Consider the following 18,501-nt stretch of genomic DNA (forward strand, 5'->3'; position numbering starts at 1 on the left):
GCTTCCCATTTTGTTCCACGGATGGAGATTGCATCCGAGGCTCTTCAAGTAACTGGCATCTCTCAGCAGCCATGTTAGATTATCAGAAAGATCCTGCTCCAGGATCTGCTTGCTTCTCATTCACCTCTTCTCAGGTCTTGCTGCGCCTGTCCTCCCTTACCCTCAGCCCTTGCTGCGCCTGTCCTCCCTTATCCTCAGCCCTTGCAGAGTCCTCATAGACCCCTCTCATAGTCCACACTTCATGCATTCTTTTGTCCCACTTTTATCTCATAGGTGGTACCAACTTCCTGTATCTGTTGTCTCATGCTCTTTCTTCCATAACTTCAAGAAGGCTTTTAAATGCCACCTTATGGTGTCTACCATAGCCACTTCAAGGACTTTCACATCATGTTGCACTACACAACATTTAAAGCTGCAGTGCAACATTACACAAAACAGAGCAGAAATTAAAAAACCCTGTCTTGAATTGATGGATGCGAGTTATGGAACTGGTTCCAAAGTGTAAATGTATTGAGCTCATCACACACCTCTGTTCATATCCCAGGTGATTATTCAGATAGAAGCATAACATTTACCAGCAATATGAGCATACACTGACGCAAACCCAAAGCGATTTCAGGGCAAATTTCAATTACAATGACGTAATTACTCGGGTTCTGAAATTCTAGATGCACGGGTCAAACGTACGGCAATTTCTTGTGTATATTGTGACAACCATTGTGGCATCACTGGACTTGATAAATGGCCAGTGATTTGCCAGAGCAGCAGAACTTGTTCATCTCTGTGTTAATCAAGAGGTGATTCACACGTGAAATAAGATATTCACAAGTGAATCCAGTGGTATACACTTGGTTGTAAAGTGAATCGGAAGAGAACATTGGGGGATATGCCAACAACAGAGGTAAACAAGAAAAAGAGCAATCAGAGATTGAAAACCCTCACGAGGACTTGTTCTGTGTGGTGTGTGCGGTGTATTTTGTGTTCTGTTGCATAACGTCAATAATAAGAAACATGATTAGAATTGCCACCTCATAACTGTGGCAGTGATGACCGGAAACAAAGACCTTCCACTTTGATGCAACCCCGCTTTGATCGGTCACCTAACCCTGACCCAGACCCATGACGTTTTTTTAATGATTATTCAATTGAATTCAGAATGGGATTAAAATAAATTCAATTCAGATGAAATGGAAGAACAATAGATGCAGTCCTGCATTGGAGTAATAAGATGGAACCCAAACAAGCAAAAATAAGAGACAAAGTCATTAGGAGGAACTTGGATAGCATTCGCATTTCAGCTGCTACTCCTCTACTCTCAAACCTATTCAAGGGACAGCCAAGTTATTTTTTTTTCCATATATAATGTCAAGGCTCGTATAAGAGCTAACACAGCGCACAGCAAGGGGGGCATGAGACAAGAGGGGCGGGAGTGGGAACGACAAAACAGTGGGGAACAGAGACATTAGGTGTGTGGAAAGGTGAGGGATGGGGGCAGGGAACACGGGGTATGCATGATTGACATTACAGGGACTTTCAGGAAGGAAAGCAGGGAATTTGAAGGAGGTGGGTTTGGGGTGGATTAACGGGGATAGAAAAGATCGAGCTTTTGGATGGGGGAAGATAAGAGATAGTGGTGAACAGCTGTTTTGAAGGCCTGGAGGGAAGAATGGGATTGAACAGAGTGAGGGAGTTTATTCCAAAGGCGAGGAAAAAGAGGAATGAAAGAGTGAAGGTGAGCAGTGATTAGTGATTTTGGTAGTTTTACCAGAAGAGGGTTGTTGGTGGACCTTGAGCGCCCTGCAGAAATATGGTTGGGACAAATCGCAGACAGAGCAGGGGGGGGGAGGGCGAAACCGGAGAGGAGACGGTAGAAGACAAAGACCACCGACCTGCCTGCGGTGAGAGAGTGAGAGGCCTAAAGACTCAGCCTCATCGCGGGAGATGCCAATGATCCGAAATGCTTTGGTTTCCACAGCATGAAGTCGAGAAAGGTGAGAAGCGGGAGCACAAGTCCAGAGGGGAGAGTGCATTACTCCGTCAAGCTGCGGATGAAAGCTTTGTGTCAGGAGCTCAGGTGGGCTGAGGATGGACTTTGCACGATGGAGGATGCCCAAATGGCAACTGGCTTTGGAGGCCAGCTTGGAGATGTGGGTTTCCCAGGAAAGATCATAGCAGATAGTTAGACCCAGAAGCTTGAATGAACGGATTTCCTCAAAAGGATTGTTGAGAAAGTAGATGGGGGGGGGGGGGGTTCGAGACAGTCCTTTCAGAGAGACATACGGAGTGTGTGAGATTTGTCAGAGTTGAAGGACATGATCCACACGTTGGACCAGCTTGTGATTTTATCCAGATCTGCAAAGAGTGAAGAGGCTGCTGCTTGCCGATGTGAGGGACGACAGATGGCATGGCAGAGGATGGAGTCATCAGCAAAGAGATGATGAGGATTGTCCAGAAAGTCAGAGAGATAATTGATGAAAACGAGAAAAAGCACTGGGCCGAGAACACTGCCTTGAGGAGCTCCAGGTCTGGACAGGAAGAGGGGATGAGAGAATTCCATTAAGGGCCACAAGTTGACTGTGACAGAAGAGGAAGTCTGTGAGCCATGAGTGGAGATTGCCTTGGACACCATAGGAAGAGAGAGAGAGTTTGGTGAACAGGGCAGGGTGCCAGACCGTATCGAAAGCACACGATATGTCGAAGGAGATGGCTCTGACCTCATGGCTGGGCATTAAGAACCTCCATCCATTGTTGGGAAAGCATAATAAGTGAGTCTTATTCACAAAAATTTATTTTTAAAAACCCACAAATTAAATAATTCTGGCCACCAGACCATGTGTCCTATCAAGTTGAAATTTAAAACCTGTATTCCCCATCACCACTCGAGCATAATTGTGAAGTTTCCCTTCGATTGATGAAGCGGTTCCAGAGAAAACATCATTTAATATTTTTCTTAAATTGAATATGGCTGCCAAACCATGTGACATCAATTATTCCTTCACAAACTTGTACACACATGCCTTGAGGAACATTTATGTGAAGTTTCCCCTTGATCTGTCTGGCTGTTCTGAAGAAGACGTTTTTTTTATGGGTTTTATAGTAAATCCAATATGGCTGCCAAACTATGTGACCTATGACGTCATAAATGTGAACCTTTTGTTCCTCATGGATAAGCAGTCATATGTGCAAAGTTTTGCCTCGATCTGTTCAGCCATTTCAGAGAAGATTTTTGAAAGTAAAAAAAAAAAAAAAAGAAAAACAATATGGCTGCCAAATCACATAACCGATGACATAATAAAATGTTTTCGTTTTTTTTTTGTGGACCATTTTATCCCGAGATGACCCTCAAATTTTCATACTGATCGGCTGTAGCGTTCTAATTATGCAATTATGACGTCATAACGAAGGCACCTATGACATTGAAAAAATACAAAAATAAAATAAATAACATTCCCCATGAGTAGTCATTGCTATGTTCCAAGTTTCAATTTTTTTTTCTTGGTGCGGTTTCAGATACAAAGGTGCAAAGTTTTTCCATTTTTCCAACATGGCTGCCACACCAAGTGACCTATGACGTTGTAATTCTCATGAAAACATTCTACATTAGTAGTTCTACAAAGGTGAAAAAAAAATCTACAAAGGCGAAAAATTTCGGCTCAATCCGACAAGCGGTTGCAGAGAAAACAAGGACAAATGTGTCCAAGAGCAGCGTCCTAAAGGTTTTGTCTGCTAAAAAAAAAGTTTTTTTAAAAACAACAACAACTTCCGATATTTCGTCACGTGCCTTCATTAAGCCAATAGCGAAACCAGTCATAATGTATTTACGTATTTACGATATATCGTGTATTTACGAAATAAATAATGTATTTACGAAATTACAATACGATAAATGGAATAATCTTTAAATAGTAACGTGAACGTTTCGAAACTTTAAAGCAAATGTCTGAATATATTTAAAAGTTCATGATAGACGCTCTCAAAAGGCAACGTCTATGTGAGGATGTGTACATGTGCTCAGTATTTAAGGCGATCCGGATCTTGTATATACAAGAGCAGAGTCCTCGAGATTACGGTTTTGTCTGAAGAACAAGAAGAACAAGAAGAACAAGAAGAACAAGAAGAACAAGAAGAACAAGAAGAACAACGCTGAGCTCTCTACGAGCAGCGTTCGCTACGCGAGACGCTGCTAAAAACACCACAGTTCTATGCGGGCAAACAAACGTAAGACAGACCCAGATACAATACCCTCTCCTTCGGCGAGGGTAAGAACCTGTTCCTCAAATAACTTGTACGAATTGCTCCATTATCTGCCAGACTTTACATGGATGGTAATGTGATCATTCTTTCCAACAAGAAGAGGTAACATCTCACCTCCTTGCAGGAGCTCCTGCATGCTGTTCAAGCATGTTGTGCGGCCAGAATCAAGACACTGAGCAAGTACAGCCAGAGCTCGGGTACGCACCATTGGTGCGCGATCACAGCAGCGGCGCAACACCAACTGAAGCAGCATAAACTTATGGCTGAAATATTTGAGGTTTTCCAATGGAATCGTATCATCAGCTTCACGCTCCACCTCACCCAGCAGTACCGAGAGCACATCCATAGAGAAAACCCGGTAACCACACTGTGCACACAGAGGTGATTGGACAAAGTATAGTTTGTCAGCAAGTAAAGTAATTGATTGCCATGATAAAATAAATAAAAGTCATGAAATCGAATGTTGTAATTGCTCAAATAATAATAACATTATTAATAATAATAATAATAATAATAATAAACAGAAGCATATTACACTCATCATGTTTTAAATCACCACCTTGGGAGGAGGGAGGGCACAGACAGATTTCATACCAAAAAAGAGCATTATTTATTTAAATCCAAAATGCCACCACCTCCCCCTCTCAACGTAATATGCATATTTATTCCATCTCTAATTATCCATAGAGGCTACTCGACATGACAATCACAATGTTGAGGTACATGAGTAAAGAAAACCCAAAGGACATGAAGGAAGTTGGTGTTAAGTCTCCCCCACCCCTCGATACTTCGAGGATTTATTGCTGTTGTAGGGTTTGTTTCTACAATTAGCACCACAATTTTATTTTCTTCCTGCACTCGCAACACTTCCAATTGTATTGCAATTGCAACCTCAGCTGTATCAATTTCCGAGCTGTATCTCAAACTTTGAGATACAAAGGCTCAAACGAGCCTGTTGAGACTTTCTGAAATAAATTTTGCATCAATAATTATGTGGAGTTGACAATTTTTTATGCCTGCATTTCAAAATTAAATAGTGCTGAGATGTCGTCCACCAGACGGCGGTCTCTTTGGGTTAACCTGATGCGGTCCTTTTTGGTGGGTGCCTGGAATGTCCTATCCCAAAAGAGAGGATGATCACCTGTCTGTTATCATCTGAGCTCAAGCTTTCGAACATCGGAATGTCAGCTCTCTGAGGTTCGGAGACCGGATAGTAGCGAGATCATGGCGGGTGGTTACACCTACTATTGGTCTGGTCACTGATGGTTACCATGCCCAAGGAGTTGCTGTAGCTGTGTCCAATAAGCCGACTCCAATGATAATTGAGGTAACACCGGTCAACGAGCGAATGATGAGACTCAGGATTCGTCACCCCTTGGGTGTTGTTTCCCTCGTCTCTGTATATGCTCCGACTGAGGAAACTGATCTCACCGTGAAGGACACATTCTATGCCATGCATGAGGCTGAATTTTTCTCAGTGCCCCAGGCGAGATACACTTCTAGTCTTGGGGGATTTCAATGCATTGACTGGAACTGATAGGGATGGTTATGAGACATGTGTTGGACCCCATGGTTCTGGAACCATGAACCCGAATAGCACTATGCTGCTTGACTTTGCAAGAAGTTATGTATTTAGGGTGGCTGGTTCATGGTTTCAGTGCCCACAGGCTCATCGCTTGACTTGATAGTCCAACGCAGGTGGTGTGGCAAAGATTGATCATGTGCTCATTTGATGGTCACTGGAGGATGATCCAGAACTACAGGGTCTACAGGAGTGCTCAGTTCCTCAATACGAACCACAGGCTTGTTGGTAGAAACTCTGAAGTTACAGTTTAAATCCAGGAGAATGGTACCATCACAGCCTAGGTTGGATGTTGGCAAGCTCAAGGATGAGAGGGCAGCTGCGGAGTTTGCGAACAGGCTAAGTGGGGATTTGGAGAATCCTGGTGAGTTGTGTCGTGTCAAGATCACCATCCTTGATATTGCCGGTGGATGTGTTGGAACTCACCGCAGGGTGAGGTGCATTTATGCTCAATTTATATCATACCCCGCCGAGTTAAAGGTCAAGGTCAAGGTCAAATGGTGATCTGAAAAAAACATGTTATTTTGTCATCACTCAATTTTGCTAATAAAGAATCTCAGACAGCTTCGCCTTCCAATATGTTCTTGCATCATAACCGTGGCTCTGCACTGAAGTTGTGCATCTGATATTTGTTTCATATATTTGGCCTCATTTTTTTCAAATCGTGACTGAATTCACAAAAAACCTCGTTTTTGATCACAACGAATAAATTTCCTCCCATTTTCATGATGTCGAGTTATGGATAAATTGCAGATGGGAACACATTTTCTGAATTTACACTCTAGCCACAAATTTTGAAGGTCAAGGTCATATGGTAGTCAGAAACGAACAAGGCCATTATTGGATCCGCACGCCAAGGGTAAGTTACGGGCGATCGACAAGGCTTACGCTTGGCGATCGCAAATATGTAGTTGTTGATTAGCCCTGGTCAACTCTGGGTGATGGCCGATCAACCTCACGGGAGCGACCCAAAGAGAAGGAGGAAGAAGGAAACAAGATAGGAAAGGGTCGAAGAAAAAAAGTAGGGGAATGCGTGAAAAAATGAAGGAATTAAATAATAATGTTTGGAGGAGTTTGGAGTAAAGAGATAGGAGTGTAGGGAGACAGATGATTACAGAAAAACAATTTCTAAGGAGGAGGTTACAGTGGGGCAACTTAGCTAAATATAGCATAACAATTGTGCATTTTGTGAGGAAAGCACCAAATTTGGCACACCAGTAGCCTATCATATTATGAACAGATTTGGATATTGGGCCATCTCAAATTCAGCCGCTGATGGCTGTGGCAGCCATTTTCCACTGCCATCAAAAATTTGGAGATGGCCCAATATCCAAATCTGTTCATAATATGATAGGCTATTAGTGTGCCAAATTTGGTGCTTTCCTCACAAAATGCACAATTGTTATGCTAAGTTGCCCCACTATTACATAATTGCAAAGTCTTTCTACAACACCACCGTTGGATACAATTCACAGCTTGTAATGGTAATTGTAAAACTTTCAGTCGAATGGGAACTGCCACAAATCGCCACCACATACAGTGCCTCCAGAAAGTAATCACACCACTCGACTTTTGTCACATTTTGTTGTGTTACAGCCTGAATTTAAAATGGATTAAATATAAAAAATGGTGTCACTGATCTGCACAAAATATCTCATAACGACAAAGTGAAAACATGTTTTTAGAAATATTTACAAACAGATTGAAAATGAAAGATAGAAATATATAATTTACATAAGTTGGATGGGAAGCATTGGTGAACAGCAATCTTCAACTCTTTCCACAGAATCTCAGTGGGATTAAAGTCTGGGCTTTGGTTGGGCCACTCAATGACTTTCACGTTCTTGTTCTGAAGCCATTCCAGTGTTGCTTTGGCTGTATGCTTGGGGTTAGTTTCCTGTTGGAACATAAATCTTTGCTGCAGGCTAAGGTATTTTGCACTACGTAGCAGATTCTTCTCAAGGATTTGCCTGTATTTGGCTCCATTCATTGTTCCCTCTATCCTTACAAGTCTCCCAGTCCTTGCCACTGAAAAGCATCTCCATAATATGATGCTTCCACCACCATGCTTCACGGTAGGGATGGTGTTCGATCGGTGATGAGCTGTGCTCTGTTTCCACCAGACGTAGTGCTTTGTATTCAGGACAAAGAGTTAAAGTTTCATCTCATCACACCATATAATCTTTTGCCTCATGCTCTCAGTCATTCAGTTTGCCTTTTTGCAAACTCCAGGCATGCTGTCTGTTCCTCTTTCTCAGGGGTGGATGCCGTCTGGCCACTCTCCCATAAAACCTAGATTTGTGAATTGCTGCAGTGATTGTTGTCCTTCCGGCAGGTTCTCCCATCTCAGCCAGGGAACTCTGAAGTTCGTCAGAGTGGACATTGGGTTCTTGGTGAACTTCCTGACCAAGATCCTTCTTGCCCAGTTACTCAGTTTGGTCAGACAGTCAGCTCCATATTCTTTCCATTTCCCAATAATGGAGCTCACTGTGCTCTTGGGAACTTTCAACACTCGAGAAATTGTTTTATACCCTTCCCCAGATATATGTATGCCTCTTTGCAATTCGATCTCGAAGTTCTACGGATATTTCCTTGAACTTCATGGTGGAGTTTCTGCTCTGACATGCACTGTCAACTGTGGGACCCGATATAGAAAGGTGTGTTTCTTTCTAAATCATGTCCAATCAATTGATTTGGCCACAGGTCGACTCCAATCAAGTTGGCGAGACATCAAGAATGATCAAAGGAAATTGGATGCACCCAAGATCAACTTTGAGTGTCATAGCAAAGATGGTTGAATACTTATTGACTCAAGACATTTCAGCTTTTTATTTAGAATAAATTTGCAAAAAATTCTAAAAACATTTTTTCACTTTGGCATTATGGAGATTCAGAGGAATTTTGCGTAGATCGGTGACAAAAAAATTGAATTTAATCAATTTTAAATTCAGGCTGTAACAACAAAATGTGACAAAAATCGAGCAGTGTGAATACTTTCTGAAAGCACTGTATGAAACATCATCTTGGTTGCCCTTTGTAGCCAAAGATGGCTGTGTTTGCATGTGATGTGCACACAATCACTGGGTACATTGATTTTCTTTGTTGCAAAGGAGCTGCTGCCCAAACAGTAACCACACCTTGAGGTGGCAGTATAATAAAATGTCATTGAGTGTACAATAAAAACAAACCACTTGCTACCTGAAGTCCAGGCAGGAATTTGGAACTTAGCCGGCGATAATACGCCTATTCTTGCAGCGGACATCCTGGGATCTTTAGCGTCCACCAACTAATACAGGCAGACGGAACACCCAATTTAACTTCCATCCGAGGGGCAGCACATACGATGCATTACTTTGCCTGCAAAACACTAGGGTGACAGCTTACTGCTGAACCAAGATTCACTCAGACTACACCGCCCAGAGCAGAGTACACATTCCACCAGACCTATCTTGTGTGCACAAGCAAAGAAATATAGATGGCCCTGAAGTTGGCTGCGGGCAATGGACAAAGGCAGAAAATTAAGGACCTTTGTCCGATTGAGAACTCATCACCAGTTGCCTTTTTAGGACCTGAGAAAGAAAGGCAATGCTACTGTGCATACATGGAAGTCTGGCCTCAAAAATATTGCACCAATTCGTGGGAGCACCTGATGTTGTCTTAAAATGTTTCTAGTAGATTTCTTTCTCATCACAGTGCAACAGAAAAACAATAGTAACAAGCCTCATGAAATGGATCCAGAAGCCTGATGCAACTGCCAATACAAAGCTTTCAAGAACAGGGAGGAAAAACAAACAAACAAAAAAAAACCAACAACTTCCATAAAGGCAGTAGCCGAAATGGTCAAGATTATAAGAGAACAGAAAAAAAAATGTTTCAGTGTTGTGCAGCCCATTGGAATGTTGCGTGCCGACTTGAAAAGTATCATCACCTTGGCATTGCAGGAAAATATATGAAGCCATTTCATGAACTCCACATAACTGGAGCGATTCATGCATGAAAGCAGCTGGCACACAGCTTGTGCTGCATGCATCCGATACTCTGCTTTATCAGGAACCTGGATGAGAAATAAGCATCTCCTAAGCATAATGCAAAACCGATGTAGTCCACTGGGGGTGTAAAGTGGTGTGCGTGCGGGGCGTGCGTGCGGGGCGTGTGTGCGGGTCACCAATTGATAAATCATTATACAAGCAAGGTTTTGGTTTTCATACCATGTATGTCTGTTTCGATGTCTGGTGCATCAACCTAAAGCCGTTTTGACAGCTCAAACCACAAGCCTATACAATCAGCTGCCTTTTACAGGTGATTCTTTCCCAAATGAACAAGTCATCAAATACAGGCCAATCCAGAAGAAAGATGACAACAAAGGTTGCTGTCATGAGACATCAAAATTCGATTGATTTGTAAGACCAGCACACAACAAACCCCTCATTCAGAGCCCCATATGGATATCTCACCCCTGTTTGTTTGTCTGTCCATCTATGAGCAGGATATCTCAAAAAAGTGTGGCTGGATTTGGATTAAATTTGGTGGAGATGTTGAGTCGGTGACAAGAACAAGCTAATTAGATTTTGGTTAAAGGACGACCAAAACAATTTTTTTCTGAAAACCTTTGAGAATCATTAATCACAGTCAAATTTGAAGGTGAAAACATTTTTTAGAATATTTTTTTTGCCACTCACTAAGTGTCGAAAAAAGCCCGTGTGTCGATTTTGGATTTTGCCAGTGACATCACATATGGAATCCATATTGATCTGAACTGTGACTTTACATTGAGAAACAGTGCATGTTGAGCTCGGATTCCAATAGCGAGTCATTTAACAACACTGATGGTTCTCTGTATGTTGAAAGTGATCATTGGGATTTTGAAGAAACTAATGGAGACACAATTAGTGATGGAACCGCTTTCGGGGGAATTGTGGAACCGAATCTTAAGGCCTTCTACCAGCCGAATTATTTCACCATGGAATGAATGTTATGAGCCTTGTGCAGGAGATTCAGAGGAATTTGGCGGATTTATTCGTGAAGATGAAAACGGTGGTCACATGATCACTTCAGCTCGGTAAGGTTTGATTTTTTCCGTTCAATTATCGGTATACAAGGGAAGGAATTAGTATCAATTGATTGATATTTTACTCGAGCAGAAATATCTGTCATCGCTTGATAGCACTGGCACCACCCAGCACACTCAGACATCATGGACAAAATGGGTGACGAATGCTTTGTTCCACCGTTGCAGGCCGACAAGGTGTCTTGTATGTTACGTGATGGTCTCGTTTCACACTTTTCCCAGCCGCCATTTGTGTCCGTGCAGTGTCCCACCGTCATGTCTGCGAGGTGTCGATATCCCTCCCCGGTGGATCAGGATTGTGGAGGGGGTGGTGTGGTGGGTATTGTGGGGTGATAGTTTTGGGGGATGGAGAGGGGACCCTGAAAGTTTTAGTGTCTTCGGTCAAATCCTCTTGGAGGAGATGATGATACACATACTTTCTCTAAACTCTTAATAGATGGTGGTTCATTTGATTTGTAGAAATTTGTGTTGATAATAGATAATTATTTTCAGGTGCTCTTGTGGTATTTCCCAGGCAATGGCAGCAGGTGTTTGATTTACTGCTCAATTCGCTCATGTACATGTACTGGAAGCTGGACAGAGATGGTCTTACAATTCAGAGTGACGGCTATTTCTTCCGGTTCATCGTGGGGATGCCTCCCCTCTCAATCGTGGCAGATAACCACAAGATTTAGCCATCTCTGTTGTGATTTTTAGCCATCAGTGTGGCAGAAAAACATCTCTGTTTGTATTGCTATACAAGCACCAAGAACGCATCGACTCGGCATATCTGTGGAAAATCGAAAATTGTTCATAACCGTGATTTAATCGTGGCTGGTTTTGGTCAAAAGCCTTGTATTTTCTGCAGTGGAGATTTCCAAATAGATGCAAATATGGATTTATCAGGCAGCAAATTCATGAATTTAATCATTGCCAAATAGTGCATACAGGATTGAGACATGAAATATGGCAACAATAAAGTGCTCCTCCTCATCAATAAACATTTTACTTGCAAGTTAATTCACTGGGGACTTTAGTTTTCATCCTGACGACATCATGACAACCTAATGAGTCTGTGTATAATTAGTTTATCTACCTGGGGTGACTCGGCTGCTGACAGAATTATGGCACCAGACATTTTTGGGCTAAAGAATTGTGCTTATGGGAAATGCTGTCTGGGAAAAAAAAATAAAAAGATCTTGTGCAGAAGAATGACAAAAATAAAATAAAATAAAATAAAAATTGCTCCACGTTTCAACAACATTTGGAAAACCAACGAATCGATGTTCATCCAAAGTGGCAAGGAAAGGACCTTGGATTCAAATGATAGCCAGAAACGCAAGAATGGATATTGGATTGAACTTGAGCAACTCAGCCTGTACCTTCACACAGATGTGCTGAAGCAGTATCCGCAAGGTGGGCATTGCCTTCTGCTCAAGCTCTTTCACAAGGAGTCTGGAACAAACAATAAGAATGCACAAACTGCAATGTGAAGATCCTCAGTTTAGTTAAATAGGATATCAACCATAAAGAATGCTTGAAACACTGTATGCTATCATAATTGTGACGTTTTCCATGTGCAAATCAGGGTGTGATACCATCGCTGATGTATTGTGACACTGAGTCAAGCAGTAAACTCATGTTAAAAAACTTTTTTTTAAGTTCTCAGAATGAACATTAATTTGCATAAAGGAAGTACAATATATGCAGTTTACTTAACAAATCTGTTCATATCCATTTTTAATCAAAGCCAATTATTTCTGCAAATTGAGTCAAGGTGTTAATATCAAACTTGCTGAGACGTCAGCAGGCTTTTAGGCAGAAATACACTTATATTTCTTCCTCATGTTGATAATAAAGGCTCAATCGTTTTATGTCTTACATATACAGGGTGCTTCAAAAAGATTGATACAATTTTGACTTCCTGCCATTTCTTTGTTTTTTGACCTGTATCAACCTGATCAAGATCAGTCTGGCATATCCTCATGAAGGAACTGAAGCTTTTCCCATTCATCATCTCCATTAGGCATAAACTGAGTCAAGATGACATAAGGAGACTTGATATTTTGACCTTTTCCTTTTCACGGTTGGATGGTGTTATCGTGGTATTTGCACCCTGGGATTTCTAGTGCCGTAGCTCAATTATGCCATTGTCAGTGAAGCAGAAGACAAAAGTGGTGGTTCCGTGGTATGAGACTAAAGCGTGTGTAGACACCTGCCAGAGGCTCTGCCGGGAACACGACCTCAAAACGCGTGATGGACCCACAAATTGTGCCATCCAATGTATTGTGAAACATTTTGAGCACAAGGGTACAGTGCTCAACCAGAGCAAGGGCAACAGTGGCAGGCCAGCATCAGTAACCAAGAGCCAAGCCAACGTTGACGCTATGTGGGATTCTACAGTGGATAGTTCCAAGAAGTTCCACCGCCGGCGCTCCCTGGAGTTGGGCATCAAACCAACATCAGTCTGGCATATCCTCATGAAGGAATTCAAGCTTTTCCCATTCATCATCTCTCTTAGGCATAAACTGAGTCAAGATGGCATGAGAAGGAGACTTGATATGTGCAATTGGCTCAGTGACAGGATGGAGTGGTACCCAAGTTGGATCAACCTGATCTGATTCAGGGATGAAGCGCATTTCCACTTGAACGGTCCCATCAACAACCACAACATTTTCTGAGGGGCAAAACCACCTGAGATCACTGAGAGGTACATGAAAGGGTCTAAGGTCACATGCTTCTGCACCTTCAATGCCAGATGGGGAACACCAGGGCCTTACTGGTTTGAGAATGACAACAGCAGGACAGTGACGATCAACGGTGAGCGCTACTGGGCCGTGCTCCAGAAATTCCAAAATGATCTCGCCCAAAAGGTCACCCCAAACCAGCTCAGCATGACCTGGTTTATGCAGGATGGTGCACCTCCGTATACAGCTGGTGACATCACTTTCCTGCGGCAGCTCTTTAGAAACCGCCTCGTCGCCCTGGGTACCACTCATGACTAGGAACACCATAGCGCAGACTTGAACCCTCTGGACTACTGGTTCTGGGGGGCTGCCAAGGGATCTGTCTCCACCAACCGCCCTGCCACACTGGATGATCTGAAGTAGGAGGTGTCAGACTACCGCCAGGCAGTGCCACATGAGACCTAAAGGAAGGTTGGACAGAACTTGAGTCAGGATCAATACCTGTCTGAACCGCAGAGGGACACACATCAAGAACATCAATTGCAAGGATTTTGGGTAAATGCCAATTTCAGACATTGGGCTCTCAATAAATCTAGCAGTGACTTACTGCAATCGCAATCGGTGATAGAAAATACCAAGTCACAAGCTTTCAAGAAATGTTTGGTTTAAGTTCCTGAGGCTTCCGTTTCTTTATAAATAAACATTTAAAGTTGCATCACATTTTGAAACCCTGTGCGTGGCACAAGAGGCTCCACTTAAGCACACCAGAGATGAGGACACTTTACTTTTAAGCAAGAACTCGTCGATAAACAGTAATTATTCCATTTAAGTAGGTCTGGCTACAAGCACCCCCACCCCCACACTGAACTTCTCTTCTTCTTCTTTCGGCTGCTCCCGTTAGGGGTCGCCATAGCGGATCAACCGTCTCCATTTCGCTCTATCCTCCACATCTTCCATTGACACTCCAACCACCCGCATGTCCGCCCTCACCACATCCATGAACCTCTTCTTTGGCCTTCCTCTTCTCCTCCTGCCTGGCGGCTTCATCCTCAGCATCCTTCTCCCGCTATACTCCGCTTCCCTCCTGTGCACATGTCCAAACCATCTTAATCTCGCCTCTCTCACTTTGTCTCCAAACCGTCCGACCTGCGCTGTCCCTCGAATATACTCATTTCTTATCCTATCCATCCTCGTCACTCCCAACGAGAATCGCAGCATCTTTAACTCTGCCACCTCCAGCTCCGCTTCCTGTCTTTTTGTTAGCGCCACCGCCTCCAAACCATACAACATAGCTGGTCTCACTACCGTCTTATATACTTTCCCCTTCACTCTTGCAGCTACCCTTCTGTCACAAATCACTCCTGCAACACTTCTCCACCCACTCCATCCTGCCTGCACTCTCTTTTTCACTTCTCTCCCACACTCTCCGTTACTTTGGACAGTTGATCCCAAGTATTTAAACCCATCCACCTTCCCCACGTCAACTCCTTGCAACCACACCATACCACCACTCTCATTTACGCATATGTACTCAGTCTTACTCCTACTGACTATCATTCCCCTTCTCTCGAGTGCGTACCTCCACCTCTCGAGGCTCGCCTCAGCCAGCTCCCTACTCTCTCTACAGATCATGATGTCATCCGCGAACATCATCGTCCATGGAGACTCCAGTCTGATCTCATCCGTCAACCTGTCCATCACCATTGCAAACAGGAAAGGGCTCAGATTTGATCCTTGGTGCAATCCCACTTTAACCTTAAACCGGTCTGTCATTCCTACCGCACACCTCACTGCTGTCACACTGTCCTCATACATATCCTGCACCATCCTCATATACTTCTCCACCACTCCCGACTTCCTCATACAATGCCACAACTCCTCTCTTGGCACCCTATCATAAACTTTCTCTAAATCCACAAACACACAATGCAACTCCTTCTGGCCTTCCCTATACTTCTCCATCAACATTCTCAAAGGAAGCATCGCTTCAGTGGTGCTCTTTCCTGGCATAAACCCATATTGCTGCTCACAGATCGTCACCTCTCCTCTCAACCTAGCTTCCACTACTCTTTCTCACAACTTCATGGTGTGGCTTAACAACTTTATCCCTCTGTAATTTCCACAGCTCTGCACATCACCCTTGTTCTTGAAAATCGGAACCAGTACACTTGATCTCCACTCCTCCGGCATTCTCTCACTTTCCAAGATTTTATTAAACAATCTGGTTAACAACCCCACTGCCATCTCTCCGAAGCACTTCCATGCCTCCACTGGTATATCATCTGGGCCAACCGCCTTTCCACTCTTCATAGCTGTCCTCACTTCATCGTTAGTGATCCACCCCACTTCTTGATTCACTATCTCCACCTCTTCCAACGTTCGTTCGTTCGTTCGTTCTATCTCTATCTCTATCTCTATCTCTATCTCTATCTCTCTCTCTGTGTGTCTCTGTCTCTCTCTCTCTCTGTGTGTCTCTGTCTCTCTCTCTCTCTCTGTGTGTCTCTGTCTCTCTCTCTCTCTGTGTGTCTCTGTCTCTCTCTCTCTCTCTGTGTGTCTCTGTCTCTCTCTCTCTCTCTCTCTCTCTGTGTGTCTCTGTCTCTCTCTCTCTGTGTGTCTCTGTCTCTCTCTCTCTGTGTCTCTCTCTCTCTCTGTGTCTCTCTCTCTCTCTCTCTCTGTGTCTCTCTCTCTGTGTCTCTCTCTCTCTGTGTCTCTCTCTCTCTCTGTGTCTCTCTCTCTCTCTGTGTCTCTCTCTCTCTCTCTGTGTCTCTCTCTCTCTCTCTGTGTCTCTCTCTCTCTCTCTCTCTGTGTCTCTCTCTCTCTCTGTCTTTCTCTCTCTCTCTCTGTGTCTCTCTCTCTCTCTCTCTGTGTCTCTCTCTCTCTCTCTGTGTCTCTCTGTGTCTCTCTCTCTCTCTCTGTGTCTCTCTCTCTCTCTCTGTGTCTCTCTCTCTCTCTCTGTGTCTCTCTCTCTCTCTCTCTCTGTGTCTCTCTCTCTCTCTCTCTCTGTGTCTCTCTCTCTCTCTCTCTGTGTCTCTCTCTCTCTCTCTCTCTGTGTCTCTCTCTCTCTCTCTCTGTGTCTCTCTGTGTCTCTCTCTGTGTCTCTCTCTGTGTCTGTCTCTGTGTCTGTCTCTGTGTCTCTCTCTGTGTCTCTCTCTCTCTGTGTCTCTCTCTGTGTCTCTCTGTCTCTGTGTCTCTCTCTCTCTGTGTCTCTCTCTCTCTGTGTCTCTCTCTCTCTGTGTCTCTCTCTCTCTGTGTCTCTCTCTCTCTGTGTCTCTCTCTCTCTGTGTCTCTCTCTCTGTGTCTCTCTCTCTCTGTGTCTCTCTCTCTCTGTGTCTCTCTCTCTCTGTGTCTCTCTCTCTCTGTGTCTCTCTCTCTCTGTGTCTCTCTCTCTCTGTGTCTCTCTCTCTGTGTCTCCGTGGCTCTCTCTGTGTCTCTCTGTGTCTCTCTCTCTGTCTGTCTCTCTCTCTGTGTCTCTCTCTCTCTGTGTCTCTCTCTCTCTGTGTCTCTCTCTCTCTGTGTCTCTCTCTCTCTGTGTCTCTCTCTCTCTGTGTCTCTCTCTCTCTGTGTCTCTCTCTCTCTGTGTCTCTCTCTCTCTGTGTCTCTCTCTCTCTGTGTCTCTCTCTCTCTGTGTCTCTCTCTCTGTGTCTCTCTCTCTGTGTCTCTCTCTCTGTGTCTCTCTCTCTGTGTCTCTCTCTCTGTGTCTCTCTCTCTGTGTCTCTCTCTCTGTGTCTCTCTCTCTGTGTCTCTCTCTCTGTCTCTCTCTCTGTGTCTCTCTCTGTGTCTCTCTCTCTGTGTCTCTCTCTGTGTCTCTCTCTCTGTGTCTCTCTCTCTCTCTCTCTCTGTGTCTCTCTCTCTCTCTGTGTCTCTCTCTCTCTCTGTGTGTCTCTCTCTCTCTCTGTGTCTCTCTCTCTCTCTGTGTCTCTCTCTCTCTCTGTGTCTCTCTCTCTCTGTGTCTCTCTCTCTCTGTGTCTCTCTCTCTCTGTGTCTCTCTCTCTGTCTCTCTCTGTCTCTCTCTGTCTCTCTCTGTCTCTCTCTGTCTCTCTCTGTCTCTCTGTCTCTCTCTCTGTCTCTCTCTGTCTCTCTCTGTCTCTCTCTGTCTCTCTCTGTCTCTCTCTGTCTCTCTCTGTCTCTCTCTGTCTCTCTCTCTCTTCATTCATCAGCTCCTCAAAGTACTCATTCCACCTTCTCAACACACTCTCCTCGCTAGTCAGCACATTCCCATTTGCGTCCTTTATCACCCGAACCTGCAGCACATCCTTCCCAGCTCGGTCCCTCTATCTTGCCAATCGGTATAAATCCCTTTCCCCTTCCTTTGTATCTAACTTCTCATACAGCTCGTCATCTGCCTTTTCCTTAGCCTTTGCCACCTCTCTCTTTACCTTTCGCCGCCACTCCTTGTACTCCTGCCTACTTTCTTCATCTCTCTGACTATCCCACTTCTTTTTCGCCAACCCCTTCTTCCTTATACTTTCCTGTACTTCCTCGTTCCACCACCAAGTCTCCTTATCTTCCTCCTTCTGTCCAGATGTCACACCAAGTACCTTCCTAGCTATCCCCCTCACCACTTCTGCTGTAGTTGCCCAATCATCCCACCCATCTTTACCACCATCCAACATCTGTCTCATCTCCTCCCCAAATTCCACGCAACAGTCTTCCTCCTTCAGCTTCCACCGTCTGGTCCTTGGTTCAGCCATCACTCTCTTCCTCAACCTCACCTCCAAAATCATCCTACAGACCACCATACGATGCTGTCGATGCTACACTCTACCCTGCCACCACCTTACAGTCTCTAATCTCTTTCAGGTTACATCTCCTGCTTAAGATGTAATCCACCTGTGTGCACTTTCCTCCACTCTTGTATGTCACCCTGTGTTCCTCCTTCTTCTTGAAATACGTATTTACCACTGCCATTTCCATTCTTTTTACGAACTCTA

At 44.0% G+C, this 18,501-nt stretch overlaps 1 protein-coding gene across 2 annotated transcripts in view; it reads right to left on the bottom strand.

Annotated features, from left to right (window-relative positions):
• Positions 1-18,501, bottom strand: part of NCAPD3 (non-SMC condensin II complex subunit D3) — a 248,830-nt gene that overhangs the window by 191,484 nt on the left and 38,845 nt on the right. For both annotated transcript variants that reach the window (XM_085893013.1, XM_085893010.1), the window contains exons 8-10: positions 12,266-12,338; positions 9,765-9,890; positions 4,369-4,621 (exon numbers count right to left, since the gene is read on the bottom strand). In XM_085893013.1, the coding sequence (XP_085749139.1) occupies positions 4,369-4,621; positions 9,765-9,890; positions 12,266-12,338 (452 nt within the window). The remainder of the gene's footprint in view (positions 1-4,368; positions 4,622-9,764; positions 9,891-12,265; positions 12,339-18,501) is intronic.

The sequence above is a fragment of the Eptatretus burgeri genome, chromosome 1 (genome assembly GCF_056783735.1).
Source record: "Eptatretus burgeri isolate ZD-2024b chromosome 1, Ebu_testis_v1, whole genome shotgun sequence".
NCBI lineage: Eukaryota > Metazoa > Chordata > Myxini > Myxiniformes > Myxinidae > Eptatretus > Eptatretus burgeri.